Here is a 22,137-nt window from a genome sequence, read left to right as displayed (position 1 = left end):
TCTATTTATTTGCCATGCTAAATTTACAACATCCTAAGCAGCAATACATACGTACAGTACAGGCACTGTGCCTAGGACTGTATTATCCAATAGGCACATTACAGGCACTGTGCATAGGTCTGTATTATCCAATGGGCACAGTATAGGCACTGTGCCTAGGGCTGTATTATCAAACAAGCACAGAAGGCACTGTGCCTAGGGCTGTATTATCCAATAGGCACAGTATAGGCACTGTGCCTAGGGCCAATGCAACCATGGTACTGAAAAGTCTATACACAAAGAGGCAGCGTCATGTCACTGTCAATCGTTTTATTAAAAGAAATACCTAGAGCCTACAAGGACCTTAATTCGGCCATGGTTGGAAAAACAGTAATGATTTAAAGTCGCTTTCTGCTGATGTACTTTCATATTTTTGGATGTCGAAAGCCCTAGTTTTCAAGTAGCTGCGACTGATGAAATTTAGCGGTTTTAAATCACACATAGTCACCCACCCATATGAAGTACTTTTGTCCACGTTCACTTCCTTAATCTAAAACACAACCAACACTTTATCCATCCCCCACCCATGCTATTTAAAGGGTTAACTATATGTATACAGTCCAGAATTCTTTAGACTGAAAAAATAATTGTTATATTGTTTGGTAGAAAATAGCAACAAATTCTGTAAAGACAGTTAAACCATTCTTTCAGATCAACCCTAAATAAGACCACTGTTCAATAACATCCAAACTCAGTTTGTCATTAAATGTATAGACTTTCAGAGACGAAAGTGTTTTCTTACGTCAACTGTATTGTTTCTCCTCGGGTGCCAACTAAGGAAATTTTTGAATTTCTTAAAGAACGTGATTTACATACGCATTAAGATCTGACTATTGACATTATTTTACTATATTTGTCTTTTATTTTTATACATTTTTAAACAATTTTGACTTCTTTCTAATCTTTTCTGTTTTATCTAAGAGGAGAATATGTTTGCTTTTGTTCACAAGAGTTTATCTTCCTCAAGGGTTCGCATATTCTACTGCACACCTTTCACTCAGATTATTTAGATACCCACCCATTGGCTATAAAAGCAAAATAATAACAAAGAATCAACTGTAATTCAGTTAAGACAACATTACCCCTACCACAAACCGAATTCCCAATTCCCATCACACTCCCAACAAGTTCGCGAGGACACAGTTTTTGGAGCTAGTGCGTCTGGGTAATTTTCAATGTAAATTGATGCAACTGATATGTCTTATTTCCGTTGATTACTATATTGTCTCGTTTCGTTTTTTTTTTTTTTTTAAACAGCATGCCATTAACACCGGAACTAAATGAATCCCCGTGCACAGGTTTCAACACTGTAGGGCATCTCTTCCATATTTGCAAGTTTTACTGCTTGTATTAATGACAACGACTTCACCTTCAAACGCAAGGCAGTCTCGTATGTATGTCAAAAGCGATAAGCGATACCCATGATTTTGTGCCCGGTGATAAGGTATATTTGGGGTTTTTCTATGCGGCAATTGCTCTTTAGACAAATTTTAGTACTGTCGATCTTTATGAACAATTTCAAATCATACATTTGTAATTTTGAACAATATCAGATTATATTAAAATGTATTTTAATTAAAGCTATTTTGCGCCAAACGATCACACTTTATACCCTAAGAGAGCCCCAAGATTCCGGGAATAATCGCCAGACCAAAGCAAATACCATAACAAAAGGAAAGCCCGGGACAGATTTGGCTATTATATTTTCTTGTATTTTTGTTATGTGAAATTTTAGTGCATTTCTTTGTGAGAACGACCTAACCATTCAAACGTAAGGACAAGGAGATAAACGGTGCCTGGGTGACTGTGCCCAGTGATAGGGGCTTTTTTTGGTGAATATATGCAGTAATTTCCGTCCTGAGAACAACTATTTTTTGTATGTCGTAATTCTGTACATTTTTTGTTTCTAACTAAATCAATTTTTTTACAAATTGATAAAGGTATTGCACGCTGTTCCCTCCAAGGGCCCCAAAGTTCTGTGAAGACACCGAAAGAAGAAGAAAAAAGAGGTATGATATGGAAACTCAGTGAAGTTAATATCTTTCCTATCTTGTCACATATTCTCTTCTTTATGAGTACGGTATATTTGGAACAAAGAATTAGGATGGATTTATAAGACTACTAAAGGTAAGTAAAATTTTAGAGTTGTGTGTGTGTATGTGTGTGTGTGTGTGTGTGTGTGTGTACACATCATTAATAAGCTCCAACTGCCATTGCTGCACTTTTGTAGACAGCAACACTTAGATATTCAAATATTATTATGGGAGCGTTTTAATGTTCTAAACATCTATACTAATCATCTAATAAGACACAGGCTGTTTTATGATTAATACCAGCACAACCACACAACACTACAAGTATTGTATTTTTATCTTTTTTGTTTGTATATTTTACGTATTGAGAACACGAAAGGGTGTTTGTATCTTGAACATAATGAAATCAGACTTATGGAAAGGCGGATAATACAATTGTGTGTGTGTGCGTGAGTGTGTGTGTGTGTGTGTGTGTGCAATGAAACTTGTAATAGATATGATCTGCTTTTTCAACTATACAGCTGCATGTACTTCAAGTAAGACTGAACTCAGTTTTATGCAAAATATCTTAACTATAATAGCCGTGTGTGGTCGACCTAAAAGTTGATAGTATATATTTGAAAAGAGATTTATCCCTTGAGGGGTGAGCAGCAAATGTTTTCACTAGGAATCAGACGTGTTCTGTATTTGTGTTTATCGGGATTTGTTCCTCCTCAAGGTCAATACACGGCTCTGCGATTTGGATCGGATCAGTCGTCACCGCAAATTCGCAGATCTCTTTGAAACAACATTTCTTTTTATGATATAGTTTGTACAATGTAAATCCAAATATTGCAGAACCAATCACAGAAAGCGCTATTATCATCACAAAATATCCTTTTCCGAGGGAGGAATTGCTATACGGCACATCGGATTGCACTAGACTTGACACACGTGGTATCTGGTAATCTGGAATGACAAAAAAAAATATATATATCTCAAAGATTATATTTAAATCTATTCTTTGCAGGGCAGGCACAACATGAGAGAGAGAGAGTTGTTGTTGTTATAGGGTTTAACGCCATTTTTCAGCACACGATAGGCTATACATGGCGGCCAGTATTAATGGTGGAGGAAGAACCCGGGAAAACCCCGGAAAGAACCACCGACCCTCGAGAAGCTACTGGCAAGCTTTCTCACATACCCACATTGGCCGAATCCGAGACTCGAACCCACGCAGACAGAGGTGAGATGGCAGTAATCCGTAACGGAGAGCGCTTTAGACCACTCGGCCACTCGGGGCCCCGAGAGAGAGAGAGAGAGAGAGAGAGAGAGAGAGAGAGAGAGATATTTTCGGTAACGAAGGACTATATATGGTTTTCAACAAAATGATATTTTTGATTACAAAAGCTTTGCCCCAATCAATTTACCCGTCACTAAAATAATATGCGTATAAAAACCGTGGTGGATGGTTGGGTGTGATTATAATGTAATTTCATTTTAGTGATAATGGCAATAAACGTTTAAAATTAAAAGTAAACAACTTTATGATGTTATATGTTTAAACTGCATGATTAATCAGATAGTGTTGACGTTTTGCCCCCTCCCCCGCAGTGCCGGATTACCGAATAGACAGAGTAAGCACCGGCCTATGGGTCCCACCCCTTTTAGGGGCCCCTCGACAACGGATCAAACCAATATTGATAAAACGTATTAAGAGATAATTTGCGAGGGGGGTGGAAGATTTCGACTGCCTAAGGACCTCCACAGGCTTCAATTCGGCGCTGCCCCCACCCACCCCCACCCCTGATTAAATGCGCTAATTTGTCAATATACTATGAACCTGTGATTCAGTGTCTGAGAAACTAAAGTCCCACTAAAGCACTTGCTGAGAGAGCAATTGAACACAAATATTTCATTAATGTTTCGTTTGGGTTTTGTAATTTTTTCTGGTTTTGTTTTGTTTGGTTTGTTTGTTGTTGTTTTGTTTTTTTTGTTTTGTTTTTTTGTTTATTTGTGGGGTTTTTTGGACAAACACTTACTTGGACATATATGAGAACAATTTTTGACCGCACAGAGAGGGGCGCAGGGGTCACAGTTGCCCGTATATGAATCAAAATACTGGTCTTCTTTACAGGCTGCTGAGGAAAAAAAAGAAATGAGATTATTTAACATGTTATGTGCACTGAATGTGTTGTTTGTCAGATATAAACGTATAACGTTATCAGCAAGCCAGGATACGGTAACATATTTTGTGAACTGAATATGTTGTGCGTCAGAAAAAGTATAATGTTTGTAGAAAACCACAATCATATAACTGTCATATCGTATGTGAACTGAATGTGTTCTCAGATAGAAAGGTGTAACGTTTACAGAAAACCATGATGATGTAGTGTAAAGCTTTCGGGAGGTAAATAATAACAAATGTGCAAATGTCGGCATACAAATCACACATGTGTACATTCATTAGGGTTAAAGACCTTTTTCAGCCTTGAAATACATATGTTTCTCAGCATTTTGTAAACGTCGTGGTCCCCTATACAAGGAGACTAACTGATATAAACCTATTAACATAGTCTCGCACTATGACTATATATTGCATTTTGTCAGTAGGAAATTAAACACACGGTGTGAAAATAAACATTAGAACATATATTTAAGTTTATGCAATGTATTATGGAAAGAAAAAGAACATAGATTTAAGTTTATGAAATGCATTATGGGAAGACAAAATCCATTTAATACCCAATGTGCACATCTCAAAATATTTAGTACTCTAGGTTTTTATTTTCCCACCCGTAGACTGGTTCTCAGGCTGTATAATAATTAGTGGTCCCATATCTAAAATATCAAGAAAGACATTGCAATGTTTTTCTTTCAATGTTTTAGGAGTCATTGGCCACGTTGCTGTTCTTTCTTCCAATGCGTACTTCATTAATTGGATTTTATGTATATTTCCTCATGCAAAAGACTTCCAGTTTTATCTCATCATTTGTTTTTTCCTTTTCAGCTAATAAAATATAATTGGCTAAGGAAGCAAATAGAGCATTTTAAAAATTGCAAACCTCAATTGTTCGAAAGCATTTTGTCTCCATTTCATTCATGTCTTAGTGCAATAATGCAGTGTAACTGAAGTGGGGCAGGATTAAGACAGTTCGAATTTTTCTTAATGCTTCATTGGATATATCAGTTTTAGCTTGTATAAATCAAGACATTATAACGACAGCTAAACGGTCCAATCAGCTTACCTGCTAAAACATTTGGCAAAACAATAATTATGATCCAAACAAATGACAGTGCTACATGCTGAACGAAGGATATTTTTTCCAAAGTCAACCAGTCATGCATAATTTGTTTATAAGCTGTGAATAGAAAATGTATGTAAAGAATACAATATGCACATTCCTGATACAGCATAAATAAGACTAATATATACAGTTCAGCTATAGCATAACAAATACTAATATATACAGTATAGAAACAGTATAAAATAAGACTAATGTACACAGTACTGATACATCATATCATAAGACTAACATACACAGCCCTGATACAGCATAAAATAAGACTAATATACACAGTCCAGATACAGCATAAAATAAAAATAATATATACTGTCCAGAAACAGCATAAACTAAGACTGATATACACAGTCCAGATACAGCATAAAAAAGACTAATATACACAGTCCAGATACAGCATAAAAAAATATTATATACTGTCCAGAAACAGCATAAACTAAGACTAATATATACAGAACATATACAACATACAAATAAGACTAATTTATACAGACCGCGACTTCCCACATCCGAGTTGGAAGTTCTAAACACTTAGGCCACTGGAGCGATTAACGTGCAATTATGGGAGCTGCTTCAGAATAGCTAGGAAATGTTTTGGACTTATCACTTTATCGAAGCTTTTGCAAAACAAATAAGAAGAAAAATTCTATTTCTAATTCACTGTGCTCTGTTAATTAGACCTGATTAATATATTAATGGCGATTTAGCACAGTTCAGCCCGGTATGTCTTTGAAGAAAAGGTTTGAGGAGGAAAAAACCCTCCGGATTTTTGTTACAACAATTTGAGTAATAAACAACCATATTTTAAAAATTGCAAGTCAACGTTTTTATTAAGTATTGTATATAAAATGGATTCATTAAGAAAACCAATAACGCAACTTGTTTTCGATTGAATGTTGTTCCTGTTATTACGACTCTATGGTCTTGATACAAGTATAAAAAAGAGCGATAACAAACAAGTTTTGTAATATTCAACATACAGTTTATTTCCCTAGAATACAAAGTGTAAATGTAAAAATAACTTAAATCCCAAATGATCATAGATTTACTAACACAAGTCCTAATGAATAACGTTTTGATTAAACTTTATTGGTATCCCACATAATTTCCAACGCTGAAGGTGTTGATATGTCTGTAATGGTTGGTAGTCTTTAATGTACTAATGTACCCAATGATCTGAATTGTAAGGATATGCCTACAGTTTTTGTTGAATAACTGTATATAATCCAAATTTCCGTGCTTAAATCAATATAGTTCCCGGTTACTGTCTCTGTCCAAGAATATTATAGAGCACTTTGTATTTTCAGAGAAGAATATTTTAATTAAATAATTTCACCCAAATCAAATAAGGAACTGAAAACAATGCAAATGATTCCGCAAGATCTAACAGCAAGAATACAAATTTTCTAGTAAACAATATTATATATATAAAAAACAAAGACATAAAAGAATAGCCAGAGAACCAACAGTTCATTTCTAAAACAATCCTAGTTATTATAAGAAGGTTTGTTACTAAAATTACAATACAAACATGATAAACATGATGTCATTGACTCAGACTAGGATAATGATCTTAACATTTATTCTACACTCACTGAGAAATATAAGCTAGGCATTGGTTGTTTACAGAATTTTAAAAATTAATTATTCTGGTCAGGTAGCCAGTGAACTTGATTTTAGACAAGGACAGCTACAATACACAATTTACGGAACCCACATCATATAATGAATTAAAAACCTAAATCCCAATGCAAATCGAATATACACAACACTGTCCAGATACGAATAAATGTAATTATAAAGAAAAATACTGATGCTAGAGGGTTAGGGTTCCAGATGATATATTTCACTGACTTTATAAAATCTCCAAACACCATGTAAATGAGATGATTGTTCAAAAGGATCGAAAAAAATGGACCTATTTGGCATATCTTGATTTTCAAAGAATTGTTTTGCTGGGAAATATTTTTCTCATATTTAAAATATTACCTCCAATCGAATTTTTGAGGATGTTTTAACTGCTTTGTTATGTTTCATGAATAAAGGTCTAGTACACTCACTTAGATTTGTCCAGTTTCGCTGCAAAATTAGTTGATGCATACTGGCAATGCTTCATAGAAAAAATGTTTTAATTGCTGTGTTAAAAATAGGATACACTTAACTGATAATGATGGTAAATTAAATTCGTTTACAAATTTCAAACAAAGCCCCACCCCACAAAAAAATTTAGTTTTCTTCGAGGTTAAAACAAGAATACATTGGCATTAGCAGAATTTATTCGTGTCTCATAAAGAAAATGTTACTCAGTTTACATGTAGCATTCAATCTCATATGCATTGCTTAACTGGAAAAGAAGAGGGTGTAAAATTGACTGTGATATTTTTTCTGTGATTTTTGAAACTCAAAAGAGGGAGAAATAACTTCAACATGTAAATGTTACGAAGAAGGGGAATTACCATTTTGAAGAAAATAAAACGTATGACATTGAAATATTTTCAGTGCATAGCACAGCATTATATATTTGTTGCAAATTCGGTTATTTAAAGAGTAGGCAGAGTAGATTCAAATAAATGTAGCTATCATATATAAAAACAATAACGCGCCTATTTGGGGAAATTAGTAAAGTGAATAATTTTGGAAAGAGCTAAATAATTGATCACAAATTATTTTAATTTAAATCTTCATTTTTTGTTTAAAACTGTAATTCTTGGGAACTAAAAACATCGCATTCATTATTTATTGTAACTGAATTTCTTGTTAAATGGCACATTAAAAGAAATAAATGGTGCAACCAAGATCTAGGATTAGACTGCTTTCAAGCAACTTTTAAGATAAATGTTGAAACTGAAAAATATCTCTACCAATACAATAGTCTGTTAGTTAATTTCACGACACAATAGTCTCTTATTTACATTTTCATATTACAATTATGATTATGTAGGATGTAGTTTTGTTGTAAACCAATTAATTATCTTTTTTAATTAATATATCTTGATATTCATTATTTTTAATCACTTATTCATTTATTTATCCACCTAAGTACTGAAATAAAGGAATACTCTGCACAGGGTCGTCCCTAAGAGAAATTGCACCTTGTGCAAACTTTGCATCCGGCACACAAACCCCACTTTAGTACCCCTTAACAACGGCGCCAATGGCGCCAAAAATGTCCCCTGTCCTACCACCATCAACCCACCTCGAACTTTGCATTTTGAGGCCCTGATCGCGGCACCCTGTATGTGGGCACATCTCGCCCACCTCTAAGGGCCGGCCCTGATTCCACACCATCTCTCGCAGCATCCAGTTCTTCATCTTTCTTTCTTTCTTTCTTTCTTTCTTTCTTTCTCTCTCACCTTTATTATCATATTCTGATTCATATGAAATATCAGTTACATCTATACACGTTCTGTATTTTGTAAAAACTAAACATGTGTTATATATTACCTACTTGGTATCAATGAAATAACATGTTATCGTATGAAGCGTTTGTGTAACATTCAATATTATTTCATACTCGCAGAGTAAGAATATTAGCATACAGGTATGATAATCATAATTCGTCCCCTACTGAGTATCTAACTCCAGCGCCGCACCAAAAGCCCACATCGACTCTTCTACGCGCGCATGCCCCCTCCACCTTGTAGCCAACCAAGAAGATAGAATTGAGTCGCAAATGTCAGCATGTGTGCATATCATATACACTAGCTTGTCGACGAGTTACTAACTCTTGTCTAAAGATAAAAACTACTAAAGATTTCTCCAGCAAAAATCAAGGTAGACAGAAGTAATTATAGGGTACAAATATACAAACTACAGAACGAAAAACATTATCGCTGGATTCCAACGGCGGCTAGGTGATAGCACGAAGTATAACTAAACTCATACAACTGACTACGAACAGTGCAAAACTGATTTTTAACTTGCCTAAGTGCTTCGAATGTCACTGATTGATTGTCAAAGGCAGTTACAAAACAGAAATAAGACAAACAATAAACAAAAGAAAGTTTTGAATTTACATATATTTACATGACTATTTCGAATGGAAGCATTGTTTGAACGTTGTACATAACCTAATTCATTTGAACTCAGACGATAAAATGGTATTCAGATTGTAATTGGGAAGATTGAATGTCAACATAGAAATATACTGCCGTTATGTTATGATAACATATATAACGTTACAAACCTGCTTTTCATATTAACGCTAAAGCGTGAGAGAAAAAAAAAAGAACTGTTTTTCTAATAAATAAGTCCTACCTTTGCGGAACTGCAGTTGGGTGATATGCACACATTGTCTTCCGTTCCCTATATAAATTAAGGAAATACCCAAGGCCTTACTATTTTTTACCTGTACGGTTTTCATCTTTACTGTCGTGCATCAAAATAACCAAAGTGTAAATAAAAGTGAATGTGATATCATGTGATAAGTTTAGAATGTCGTGATTATATATATATATATATATATATATATATATATATATATATATATATATATATATATATATATATATATATATATATATGAAGCTACAGTGGACAATCATTTGTGTAAATAACATCTATATTTGCACATGGGTAATAAATCTATGCAAATTGGAAGAATGACGTATTATTTGGAACTGTCATTTATTTGCGATTTTAATTTCTTAAGATGAAGGGGGGGGGGGCAGGGTAGTTTAGTTGGTAGAACTTCGGAATAGTAATCGAAGGGTTGTGGTTTCGAAACCTGCTCGGGTCGGCACATTGTTCCGACATCCTCGGCATAATATTGCCAGTAATGTGTTGATAGTGCCGGTGAAAACCATCCAACAACAGCTTCTCATGTCTTGAGCAACAACTAGGAGATAACATCCTTGCATCTGAGAAAATGATGACGTTATTATAGGTTTTATGGTCGCATATTGAGTGTGGTGAATTATTTCTTTTTTGGTATTTATCGATGTCTATAGGATGATCGACCACGGTGTTTTAGCCTGGATGGAATACTAAAATATGAAATTAATGGATAGAATACATGGACATCTGAGCAGAGATATAGAATAGTACAGCATCAGCCCCCGTATACAGAATATAACAATTTAATTAATTAGACACACGAAATTAAAATGGATACGTTCATTTGTAGCGTTCACCTCTGCCAGAAAATTAATTAACAGAATGTTCTAAAATGCAATTAGTGATTCCATTTACACAGATCGGCAACTTTCATCACTAACTCGAGCGAGCGTTTCAAACTTTAATACCGTCTGCATAACCTGATAACTGGTTGCGGGTCAATCTCAAGAATCAACACAGCTTATCAGCTTATCACTTATCTTAAGACTCATATCAAGAGAAATTAGGTATGCAGTTAAGACACTGAACACTGCCTTGAGATTCGATCTTTATTCCCTTTAGCAGAACATTCTCCTTACCCCTTAGTTTCATATCTCTCATATAATATCAAGTTTACGTCCCTTGAACAATCATTACTGGTTTTCTCCTCCCTTCCCCCGAGTCAACAATTTCTGCTTTGCGCAAAGACTTATACTGTCTGTTATATAACACGAGACTTTACCTGTTAACAAACCCCAAACCGTTAGCTTACTCAGTCAGAATTTAGGTTTATCTAACCACCATTATGGACACACGCACTCCAGGTTTGGAAAATGTAACATTTTCCAGCTTCTCTTAATATACCGATCCCTTCAAAGTTTCAATTTATGACAAATATTTCAGCAAGCACAAATGCTGTTTCTGCAACATTTCAATCCTTGGCATTTTGATAAACAAAATACATTCTTCATCCAAGTCCAGTTTTGCCTGACACAGTTATCAACGGAACATAATTAAGAATCAGTCAAGTCCCTAACATGTGTAGTAAAGTACTAGCATCCTCAAACATGCCATAGATTTGCAAAATCACGTACATAAATTTAAAATTACTTTGCGTTAAAATGAGATCTGCCAAATTTACTGTTATGGGTTACAATGTCGTCTGCGAAATTCAAACCATTACAATGAGGTGTAGCTGAGACCAAGTCTAAACAACTCTGCATGATTTGGTTAGCTTAAAAGGTAAAACATATATTCGCGACAGTGTACCATCATTAATATCCTCAATTCATCCAACACATGACTATTGACCAAGTCTAAACTACTCTGCATGATTTGGTTTAGAAAAGCGCGTTACATTCGCGGATGTATTAGATTAATGTATTCAAGAGTGTACTAATTTGTTGATCGATTAGTATAAGTCCGCCCTATAACCATATATATTTATTGGGCACAAAAATACATATTTATATATGTAATTATCATTGGTCTGGGTTCCTTCTAACCCCCAGATTGACTTATCCCCAGGATCATATCTGGAAAAATATTCAATTTTTTGTATAAATATTAAAAAATGTGTTTGTAAACAAAAGCAGAATATTTCTATCATTATTTCTTACATATTTAATTTTATGTAATAATTAAATAAATAAATTCTGTGATTACATGTATCTTAATATACATGTGGTAACTATTGGAAAAAGAAAAGCCCGCAAAGACGTTTTAAAACTTTACATATCTTAAAATATCTTTTATCTAAAGAAGTGTAAGAAACATTAATCTCATTGGTGTGTTGATAGTTTATAGTTAGGAGTACCACACAAATACGCGAAAAATCCGGCAAAGATGGGCAAAGACAAGGCTAACACTACGCATAAACGTTCTAACTGACAATAGTGGTAAATGTTTTGAGTATAAATAAATATTCAAATAAACGGACGATCAACACATAGACAAAGTAAACTTTTCTAATTTTAAATATTTATTTTTATAAAATTTGTATCAACAGTAAATATTTTCCGTTATTGTCAGTTTAAAATATATATCTGCCATGTCATTGCGTGTCTTTGCAGGTCCTTGCGAGACTTTGTGTTGTTTAGTAGGACCACCTAAATACAGTGACGATATTAAAGGTATGAACATACTGGGACAATCACACGCTAATTTGAAAATGACTAGTGAACGTTAATTGGTTGAGATAATGTTGTACATTCTTGTCCTTAGTAGGTATATAGTAGGATAACTAGGTCAAGATGAAATACATGGTCATGTTAAATGCGCCATTAAAGTGAAAAATGACAGTAAATCTTCGTTACGTTAGACGCTCCTATGTACAACAATGTAATATGGTAGGTCCTTTCCGTGACTGATGTTCTAGAAAAGATTTGATTATCACATTTTACTGAACCATTTGTGATGTTACTTTTATTTATGTATGATTTACATATGCATGTGAGTGTCTCCTGAAATGTACTCATTCATAATTAATACAATGTTTGCTTTTGAGTATGCATTTTGCAATAAACCATATTAAAAGTTTTAAAGTGACTTATTTACAAATTTTATCTTATATTACAGGGTCTTGGACTTTAATGATCAAGCTATTTCAAAATTCGTGTGCTTGGATCCCTACTGGTTCAAAGCTGTGGATTATTGTGTTCTTTGTAAGTGTCCATAATAAAGGACTATTCGGTATACACTTTAAGAGGAATTATTTCTTTAAATCATTCTTTGGAATTACTAAATACCCATTTATTTTGGATTAGCACATTATTTTTGGAATTATTGTGAACTCATTTAAAGACTGTATGGACTGCATGTTTGTGGCGCATCAGGGCATTCGAGTTCGTTTGGAACATTCTGTATATTTGGACTTGTGATAGGACATTTAGGATTATTTGGGATTTAATTCACAATACTTTAAGTGCACTTTCTATTGTAGAGAAATTAACAAGTTGTTCTTATTTAAATTGCAAGTTTCACTTTCTATTGTTTATTTTAAGACAAACTCGTAACAGTATATTTAGTTTTGTTGATACTTGTGTGGACACAACATATCGCTCTACAGATACATATGTGGATACTAAATAAATATTGTTATACGCATACATATATGGATACTGGTATGCATAGTTACACGGATGCGTATATATAGTTATACGGAAACATATGTGGATTCTAAGTATATATATTTATACGGATACATATGTGGATTCTAAGAGTTTGTAGTTATACGGATAATTATGTCGATATTAAGTGTATATAGTTATACGGATACATTATTTTTGTGGGTAAAATTAATTGTCACAAACGTCTGTGAATCCATAATATGTCCACAGACTGGTGAGTAAATAAATCGATTTCTTGCTTTTTTCAGACCTTTTTAATTGTTCTGTAGCACTGAATCCATTACTACCTGTTTTCTTTCTCCAAAAAACAAAAATTTCGCATAATTGCAATAAAATCTGATTATTTCGCATGAATAAGTAGATTTATACATAGAAGAAATACTTAACAAATAAGAAACCAAAAATGTGCACATATACAAATACCACATATTACAACTATTATATGCCCTTCTGAGAGCGGCGTTGCAATAAATCTGGCCCCCACCCTCGTAGAAACTTAATTTTGAGGCCCTCTCATAATAAAAACAAACATATGTGTGATGGGAATGTCGGCCCCATACTGGGCCTGCATCCCCAACTCCCCACCCGCCCAGTGCAGTTACTGTGATTGGTCGGGCGGTTGCTACGCCACTGCTCTTTTTGAAGATGTAACTTAACCATAAATGTTTTGCATTGTACAATAGATTTATGAGCATGAAATGCAAATCAAAGTAATATAAATGAAGAAGCACCTATCCCTATTCCAGGGTGATAATAATAATTAGACATTTTAATTATATTTTCTTAATGTCGCTTCCCATTATTTAATGATAAGCGTGACGAACAATTTCATTACTATGCTTCGTTGTAAACATAAAAGCATCATCATCTCTCTCTATCTCTCTCTCTCTGTCTTACTCACAGTATATGAAATATAGCACACACATTAAAATTGTAAATACATGCATGTATAATGATGTACATACCCGTAGTTATGTGACGTCATAGATAATGTAAAGAAGATAGTTAAAGAGAAAAATGCATACCTTACGTACAATTAAGTCTGCATTTATCACACTGTGAATAAAGTCAGTAAGTTTTAAAATTGTAAAAAGGCAACCATAGTTATAATGCATTCTTATTATTTATATATTCACAGATAATGATAGAATTTTCATAAGGACTAACATCTCGTACGAATAAATAACTGTTTTTTAAGATTACGAATGAAAAGTTTGCATATGAAAAGACAAAGGGATATAACGTAGTGCCACCTTTCACATGTGCAGAATGAAAATTAAGTTTATTTCATAATAGCACGTAAGAAACGCTGTACAAGCTAAATGTGAATTTCTTTATATGCCTTAAGATTTATCGTCCTTGAAATATTAATTATTCGGGAGAAAATAGTAATACGGTTGAAGAATCCAACACCACACTCATCAATAATCTCCATCCAACTAAAGTTTGGAAGCAAAATCTTCAACAATGATTGATTTATTTTATTGATACTCGTATTAAACCACATTTAAATTGTAAGGAGGGTGTAATGGTGTGCTCGGAGTCCTTGTAACACAGACAGACAGATACCCAGTCCCACTTGTAATCCATGTAAAATTTATCCCGTTCCGCAAGCCTCGTCGACGTTTGCAGACCCTGGCAGCTTGTCCGTGCTGGACACAATATCGGTAGCTTAATATATCCTCATGAATCACAGATCGTTTTAAACATCAGTGAATATTTAAATATTCTGGTATATCGTATGGGGATTATTGAGCAACTTTTAGTATAAATAGATTTCCAAGCTTAACTTCCGACCTGTTCTCCTTATAAGGGTCAATATACATTACACAAAACAAAGACAATAATATTGCTAGTTGATATAGGGAACGCACTGAAAAGATTACATTTTGCACTGATTTCGCTAACACAAGTCCTAAAGTTAAGCTTAGATATAAAACGTCTTATTTGTCGATCTAAGAGACTTAATTTTGCCAATAAGATTGCTGGTTTAAGTTGAAGTCGACGCATAACTCATGTTGGTTAAAAATCTATGTATGATTGGCTAGACTAGCAGCTGTCTCTCTTGCACATCCTCTTTAGCTTGTACTGTTTCTTTCGACTCCGTTTGGATTTTGTTTTGGATGTTCCTAATTTTACAATGACGTTTGCATAAGCAGTACTAGAGCCGTAAGAAAGAAAATCTCTGATGTTATTACTGCTGTACATCTAGATAAGATTCATTGACTTCTAAAAGAAATCTAGCACCTGCAGAAACGTTTATATTCTCGAATATTTGAATGGAAAAACTGAACTCATCTGCAAGTACTTTTCTCCAAATGAAAACAATGCACAGCAGGATATAAGAAATTTTAGTCATGATCAACATCTGCAGAAAATATCACAGTCAGTCACATCCTGCGAATAAATAATCAATACATGTTAACTTCCAAATTCCAAGTTTGGAGTTGATTACTAAAACGTTGACAACATGAACATGTTGTTTTGAGGATCTACGATTTCTTCTGTCCGTATTTACATATATGGAAAGATTTCCTGAACGTGCTAAATGTAAATATGATCTCAGAATAAAATATACTTTAAAATAAAATTTATATATGATATATATTGCATCCTAGATTTTATCCTTCGGCTGCATGTTTGTCAGGTGGTCACGTTTGCGGCTAACACACGCAATAGTTCAGAAAGCTAAATAATTATAGGTGGTAACTACTTACATATGTCTTTTTTTAGATGATTGAGACAGGACCTGTGCCTGATACAAGACCTTGCGACGCCACTCGTTTACACAGCAAAGAAAATTCGTCACATATTTAAAGTATATTAAATAATATACTATTCCAGATCCATTGTCTCTTGTTGCAACGATCTGAGTGGATAGATGTGACATGTACCTTGTGATGTGTAATTATGTAAAGGCGACACCATGTTAAATAATAAATATCACCTTTACCTAAACTATTTCTTCAACAAATGCATTGCCTCATTTATTACAGTGAAAAACACTTCTCAAGTAATATTAGTGTGTGTGTGTGTGTGTGTGTGTGTGTGATAAATACATCGATATTGACCTGTTAAACGCAACAGCTGAAATGTATCTGCATTGTTTAAATATTTGCAAACTTGGAAAGAAATAAACTTTTCACTGTGAAACAACGGTTCTGACACTAGAATACAATTAAAAGGTAATATTTTGTGTAAAACGTATGCAAATTTGACTTGTAACTTCTGTGATAAAAACATTTTATCTTGCTTTATCCCAAATTTCTCAAAATATTCTGGCACGACGTCAAGTCTAAAATTACTAGGGGAGAAACCTTGAGCCTTCTAATAATAGACTAGATATGACAGCAACGGACCTGAATTCTAAATGACGATGCGACTTCACACTTCAATGATACAATAATCAGACTTTTAAGAATCGAATTTCCTCTCTACACACTCCAAAGAACCATAGGCAAAATATTTTGAAGGGAGGCAACAAGCGGTGACTAAATTCGAATTACTCAAAGGGCAAATACCTGCTATAAATTTCTCCGTCGCGGTAACCAAAGAAATATTACTAACACCAGGACATAGAAAGGAGAGAATCTACTATCTGAAATTAAATAGAACACGTTTCCACTCACACAAATTTAACTGACACATTTTGAGCAAATATAAAAAATCGGTGTCAAACTCTGCTGTACGTTTTAATTTTATTTATCTATATATCTATCTTTCAAAATTTAAAGTTTGCCGCTATTTCTATGTATGTATGTATGTATGTATGTATGTATGTATGTATGTATGCATATATCTAGCTACATAAAGATCCACACATATGTGGCGCATACACCATTATGGACTCGAACCTTCATCATTTTTGCACTATTTTTATGATCTATAACGACGTTAGCTGAAACATTTCGTCCGAATCCCAGTACAAGAATAACGTTGTTTACAAAATTTTTTCCTTCATTTTTAGATAGGTTTTAGCTGCAAGAGTATGCAAGAATAGAACAAAATATTTATTTTTTACCCTAATATTTGACACAGCATTAGCATGCATAGTAATTTGCTTGCTTGGTATCCCAATACGTTAAAATGACGCAAAAAGCAAGAATACTGCCTTTCGGCCAGGATTATAAAAATGTTATCAAATATATTTGTGTTTTTTTTTCAAGTACATCATGGTCTCTTTTGAAATCGATATTATGACTATTCAACTTTCTTGATGATTACATCGATAATATTCAGTATCTTCGAGTCTAAAAATATGCAGAGAAAAACCAAGGAAATTCTAATTTTAGACGAGAAAATGGTACCAGTGAATATATGTGTCTGCAATACCACACCCAAATGAGACTAAAATCACAACTTGTACACATGGCGAAGCACAATCAGCTATTGAAAAAATAAAAACTTAAAGGCATCAGTTTCATTCAAGAATAAATCACAGGCGAACTTGGGCAACTAATAGCTTTCTATCCAAAATTATTATTGTACAGGGCGTTGTCAACTAATAAATTTCTATCCAAAATTAGAATTACACAGGACTTTGGCAACTAACGCCTTTCTATAAAAAATAGAATTACACAGGACTTTGGCAACTGACGCCTTTCTATCAAAAATTAACAATACACAGGACTTCGGCAATTAACGGCTTTATCTCTATAGTTAGTATTAGACGGAACTTTGGTAACTAATAGCTTTCTGTCCCAAATTAGCACTGCACCGGGCTAGTTCTGTTATTTTGTAGAAATTCTCCAGAAACATTGCAGTGAAATAAAACTACCTTTTTTTCTGGAATACTTTGTCATCTGTGATTAGGGATATATGTCCACATATTCTAGATCGTAGTTTCGCTGCCGAAAGGATAATTTTGGTACAACTTTTTTCAATGGTTTATGAACACAATGTGATTTTAGGAAAGTTTACCTGTATTGCAAATCTTCAAATGATATATCAACATCCATTGTAAAACATAAAAATACATTTAAGTAATCGATAATTAACAAACAAGATTGAAGTAGGGAAGAATGTTTTCCATATATGACACTTTTGTAATTCTATATTCGTCGGTGACTGTTGAACGTGTGATCGGTGTGATAGTAGAGAGTGATCACGGGCCCTGGGGTAAGAAACACCCGGGCCACAGTGATATATCCCAGGTCCCCCCGCCCTTGTCTACCATGCGTGTGATTCTTTAATGATGATCTGTAACCTATCGGTGTGGTATATCATATATGCTTGCTCGATAATTTTAGAAGTCATATATTATCAATAATTGCAATATATTCAAGCACCTTTTGCAAATCATGATATAAAAGTTATAGGTACCTTTTAGTAATAGAGATATTCTAAGTCCGATTTGTCACATCTTGTTCACTCTCTCTCTCTCTCTCTCTCTCTCTCTCTCTCGCACACACACACACACACACACACACACACATACACACACACACATGCACATACACACACGCACACACACACGAGAGACTGCTAAAATTCCTACATATATTGTATACTGTATTTATATATTGCAAGATATCGTACCTAGGGCTGCACAACCCCCATACTGGGCTTCCCTGTCGGAATAGATATTTAAAATAAATGTTTTTGTTTTATTTCATTTTTAATTGGTTATGGTAGCAACTGGCAATCACTTCTCTTTTACACATGCATCTAAGTGAGTGATTTCAAACCAATAAATTATACAGAACTCTGTAGAATAGAAATTCCTCCAGCACAATTGCTAAGATAAACGCATGTAACGCAAGCATTATATTTAGTAATTCGAAAATGACATTAATGTCGCACTCTCCGACATAGACGCTGGATATTAACCATGTGCCGACCAACACGGGGTAGGCTAAGAGCTAACAGTAGGTCACGTCGGTAGGCTAAGAGCAACAAATTAGTTCCAAATTACTTTATTCATTTCCATGACTTGTTACAGTCAGTCTTATATCTATCTCGATCTTAAGATAAACTAAGCACAACTCTTTGTAAAACAGTATGCGAAGTGTTTTTGCAAAGCGAAAATTGTCCATCCGTACTGGAGCACTTGCGTTGTCAAATCTTCATTTTCGGAGGTACGTAGTTTTGCACGTTGTTAAACTCCTCAACTTCGGAGGTAAGTAATTCTTGCATGTATTCCGCTTGGCCGATAAATCATCATCTCCCCCGTGATGATATTGATTTCGGTTTAGGGGCTGATATCACCTATTCATTAAAACATGCAAAAGTCTGCAGACACGTTTGGCTGCACACATATGTGTACATAATATGCACTTACCAGTATTTCTCGAGGCTGTGGAACTACCGTCGGCTTTTGGTGGATTGAGCATTATATTTCCGGAGCAAATCCTAAGTTCATTGACTTGTAAATCCACGTGGAATAGCACAACCATCTGTCCTGTGACCATTTTGAATTTCGCATTCGAAATGGCTGTTACCAATTACCGGTGTGTGTCTAAAATGTACGCATATTTGTTCCGGAAAGATTTGCAGGCAGCAAAATTACATACTGTAATGAACAGGTGACATCATACCCACATATCGTGCATCAGTATCAACACAGATTTTGGGGGTTGATTTATCGGACTAGTAGTCCGCAATCCGATAAAGCCTACTTAGAAGTGATCAGTTTTGAAAAACCTGAACTTACGAAGTTTGAATAATGTCGATGAGGCCGCCATTGTCAGGTATCTATGACTTTTGCCAGGATACGTGGTATTAGGCGTCACGTAGTCTTTTCCGATAAGGCTGTTGTGATACACATCTACAATGCATGCGGTACTCGGTTATTAATACATATCGTGTAGACACATACAGTCGTATCCTATTATACTATCAGTCTGTGAAGACGTAGATGCATTCTGCTGTTACCCTTTTGTAAAACAAAATTAGATTGGAATGATCAGTGCGTTAAAAATATATGAAATTTGCCGGGTAGCGTTTCTGCTCAAGCTCGTGACAGCTTGTCGCTTAACAATATTATATTAACACATCCTATTTTCACAACGACAGATTTAATTTTTAAAATTAAAAGGTGAATTTTAATTAACATTCTGATTGACACAGATACATATTATTGATCTATTACAGATAATCAAAGTATTCAAGTAATCGAATCACAGCAACAATGGCCTTGTATAACATATTTCACATCTTAGTATCCTGCATTTGCTCGTGTGTTCGTGGCAAGTAAATTTATATATATATATATATATATATATATATATATATATATATATATATATATATATATATATATATATATATATATATATATATATATATATATATATATATACATATATATACATATATATATTCTTATATTATTCTAGGACATGATTAATATGTTTCATTTAAGACACCATCTTTTTGGTTTATACTTTTATTATCCAGTCCTCAGATATTAATTAGTGGAAACTCAATAGTTATTTAAGTCTGAGGAGGACCCCACACATCCACCACCTCACCTTACCCCTACACCCCTCTAGCCCAGCACAAGGAGATGGATCCAAATTAGGCATTTGTTGTGCATGTTCCACAATCGTGACTAAAGGTTATTAAAAATTTTATCTTTAATGCTGTAGGATCGGTCATTCAACAGCAGGATAACTGTAGACAAGCACCATTCTCTAGAAATGCACAATAAAGTAAGTAATATGGGCAAGAACTGTAAATGAACATCTTCAAAACCACAATGCAGGGCTAGAGATTACCTTAAGAATATCCAACACACACACGTGATAATTGGCGACATCAGACAAACAATTTAAAAGTTTAATTTTCTTTATATATCTTATATCGACAGACGTACATATGTATTATTAAATCACACGTACTTTATAAAGGTAATACTTTTCAGAATATTGGTATGTAAGCATACACAGCTGCATGGAACACGATATGAAATATACACAAATTCTTGCATGTACCAAAAATGAAATTAAATGAAAAAAATGTTTGACTTGCTGTTTATAATAAGATATTGGTTTAAAGGAACAGTAGTAGTATGGCCTTAATCTATAACCTTACCGTGACAATTCAGGGAAGCCGTGTTTTGTTTTTTTGTTTTAGAGGATCCTATTTGGCGAGCTAAGATCTTTGTTTGTGATAAATATCATTGTAGTAAGAAACCATAACAGTTCTGTAACAGTATCTGAAATATTTGTTTTCAGTGTCAAGGTTTACTACCGAAAGACGTATTGTATCATTACTAATCGCGTGGAGAGAAAACAAACCAGCAAAGAGTTGCAGCACCTACGACAAACGAATGGAAGATGAACCACAAAACCACGATTTTATCTCTCTAAATTTAGAAGGCTGTCTGGAACTACCTTATGAGTTAATTTAATAATCTACCTTTGCTTATTTAACTCTTCTTTAATATCTTGCTGTTTCTTCCTTGTTGTTGATGATGATGTTTGTTTTTATTGTTGTTCAGGAAGCAAACAATAACTCATCAGATAGCTTCACATTTCACTGATATCCTCGCTACAGAAGTGACGATTTACTTTCGTGGATCAAGATACTTTAGAAAGAGAGGGTAAACTTAATTGGTGTCCAGTAATTCCATCGATTGAAGAAAACATCTCTCACCTTTGATTTATAATTAGGTTGATAAATACCCAGCCACTGCTATAATTAGATATGCATATATATGTTTTCCCCCTTTGCAATTTCTCTCAAAAGAGCAGACATAAATGCTTCAATCTGGGTGATTTTGCTATCGTTCTAGAGAATCTGTCATTGCAATCGTATATATAAAAAAAAAAAACATTCTTTAAAAAATGTAAAACCATTTACGTCAGGGAAACATTAAAAGGCAACACACACGCATTT

At 34.2% G+C, this 22,137-nt stretch overlaps 1 protein-coding gene and 1 long non-coding RNA gene across 11 annotated transcripts in view; one reads left to right on the top strand and one right to left on the bottom strand.

Annotated features, from left to right (window-relative positions):
• The first annotated feature begins 1,006 nt into the window (after positions 1–1,006).
• The window catches only part of LOC149782746 (uncharacterized), a 130,464-nt gene continuing 109,333 nt past the window's right edge, over positions 1,007–22,137 (top strand). For 2 of the 10 annotated variants that reach the window (XR_016414448.1, XR_016414447.1), the window contains exons 1-3: positions 1,007–1,483; positions 1,980–2,048; positions 12,746–12,831. This is a non-coding gene — a long non-coding RNA (uncharacterized LOC149782746). The other 8 variants (XR_016414452.1, XR_016414446.1, XR_016414453.1 and 5 more) reach the window with 8 other exon arrangements.
• LOC149782751 (uncharacterized) lies at positions 2,202–9,656 on the bottom strand. The gene is made up of 4 exons (XM_089934241.1): positions 9,611–9,656; positions 5,300–5,413; positions 4,094–4,192; positions 2,202–3,020 (listed from the first exon to the last, which is right to left on the bottom strand). The coding sequence occupies exons 2-4, from the start codon at positions 5,397–5,399 to the stop codon at positions 2,743–2,745; spliced, it is 477 nt and encodes a 158-aa protein (XP_089790367.1). The 5' UTR covers positions 5,400–5,413; positions 9,611–9,656; the 3' UTR covers positions 2,202–2,742.

The sequence above is a fragment of the Sinohyriopsis cumingii genome, chromosome 15 (assembly GCF_028554795.1).
Source record: "Sinohyriopsis cumingii isolate HCF-2022 chromosome 15, ASM2855479v2, whole genome shotgun sequence".
In the NCBI taxonomy this organism is placed as follows: Eukaryota; Metazoa; Mollusca; class Bivalvia; order Unionida; family Unionidae; genus Sinohyriopsis; species Sinohyriopsis cumingii.
Note: the sequence above shows the minus strand (reverse complement) of the source record. Positions and strands in the feature narration are given on the sequence as shown.

Excerpts from the sequence above, each read along its gene's own strand:
- LOC149782751 (XM_089934241.1), bottom strand. The coding sequence starts at position 5,399 with ATGCATGACTGGTTGACTTTGGAAAAAATATCCTTCGTTCAGCATGTA. Across the intron at positions 4,193-5,299 it reads TTTGCCAAATGTTTTAGCAG|CAGCCTGTAAAGAAGACCAG; the intron begins GTAAGCTGATTG and ends TTTTTTCCTCAG. Across the intron at positions 3,021-4,093 it reads TTGTTCTCATATATGTCCAA|ATTACCAGATACCACGTGTG; the intron begins GTAAGTGTTTGT and ends TTGTCATTCCAG.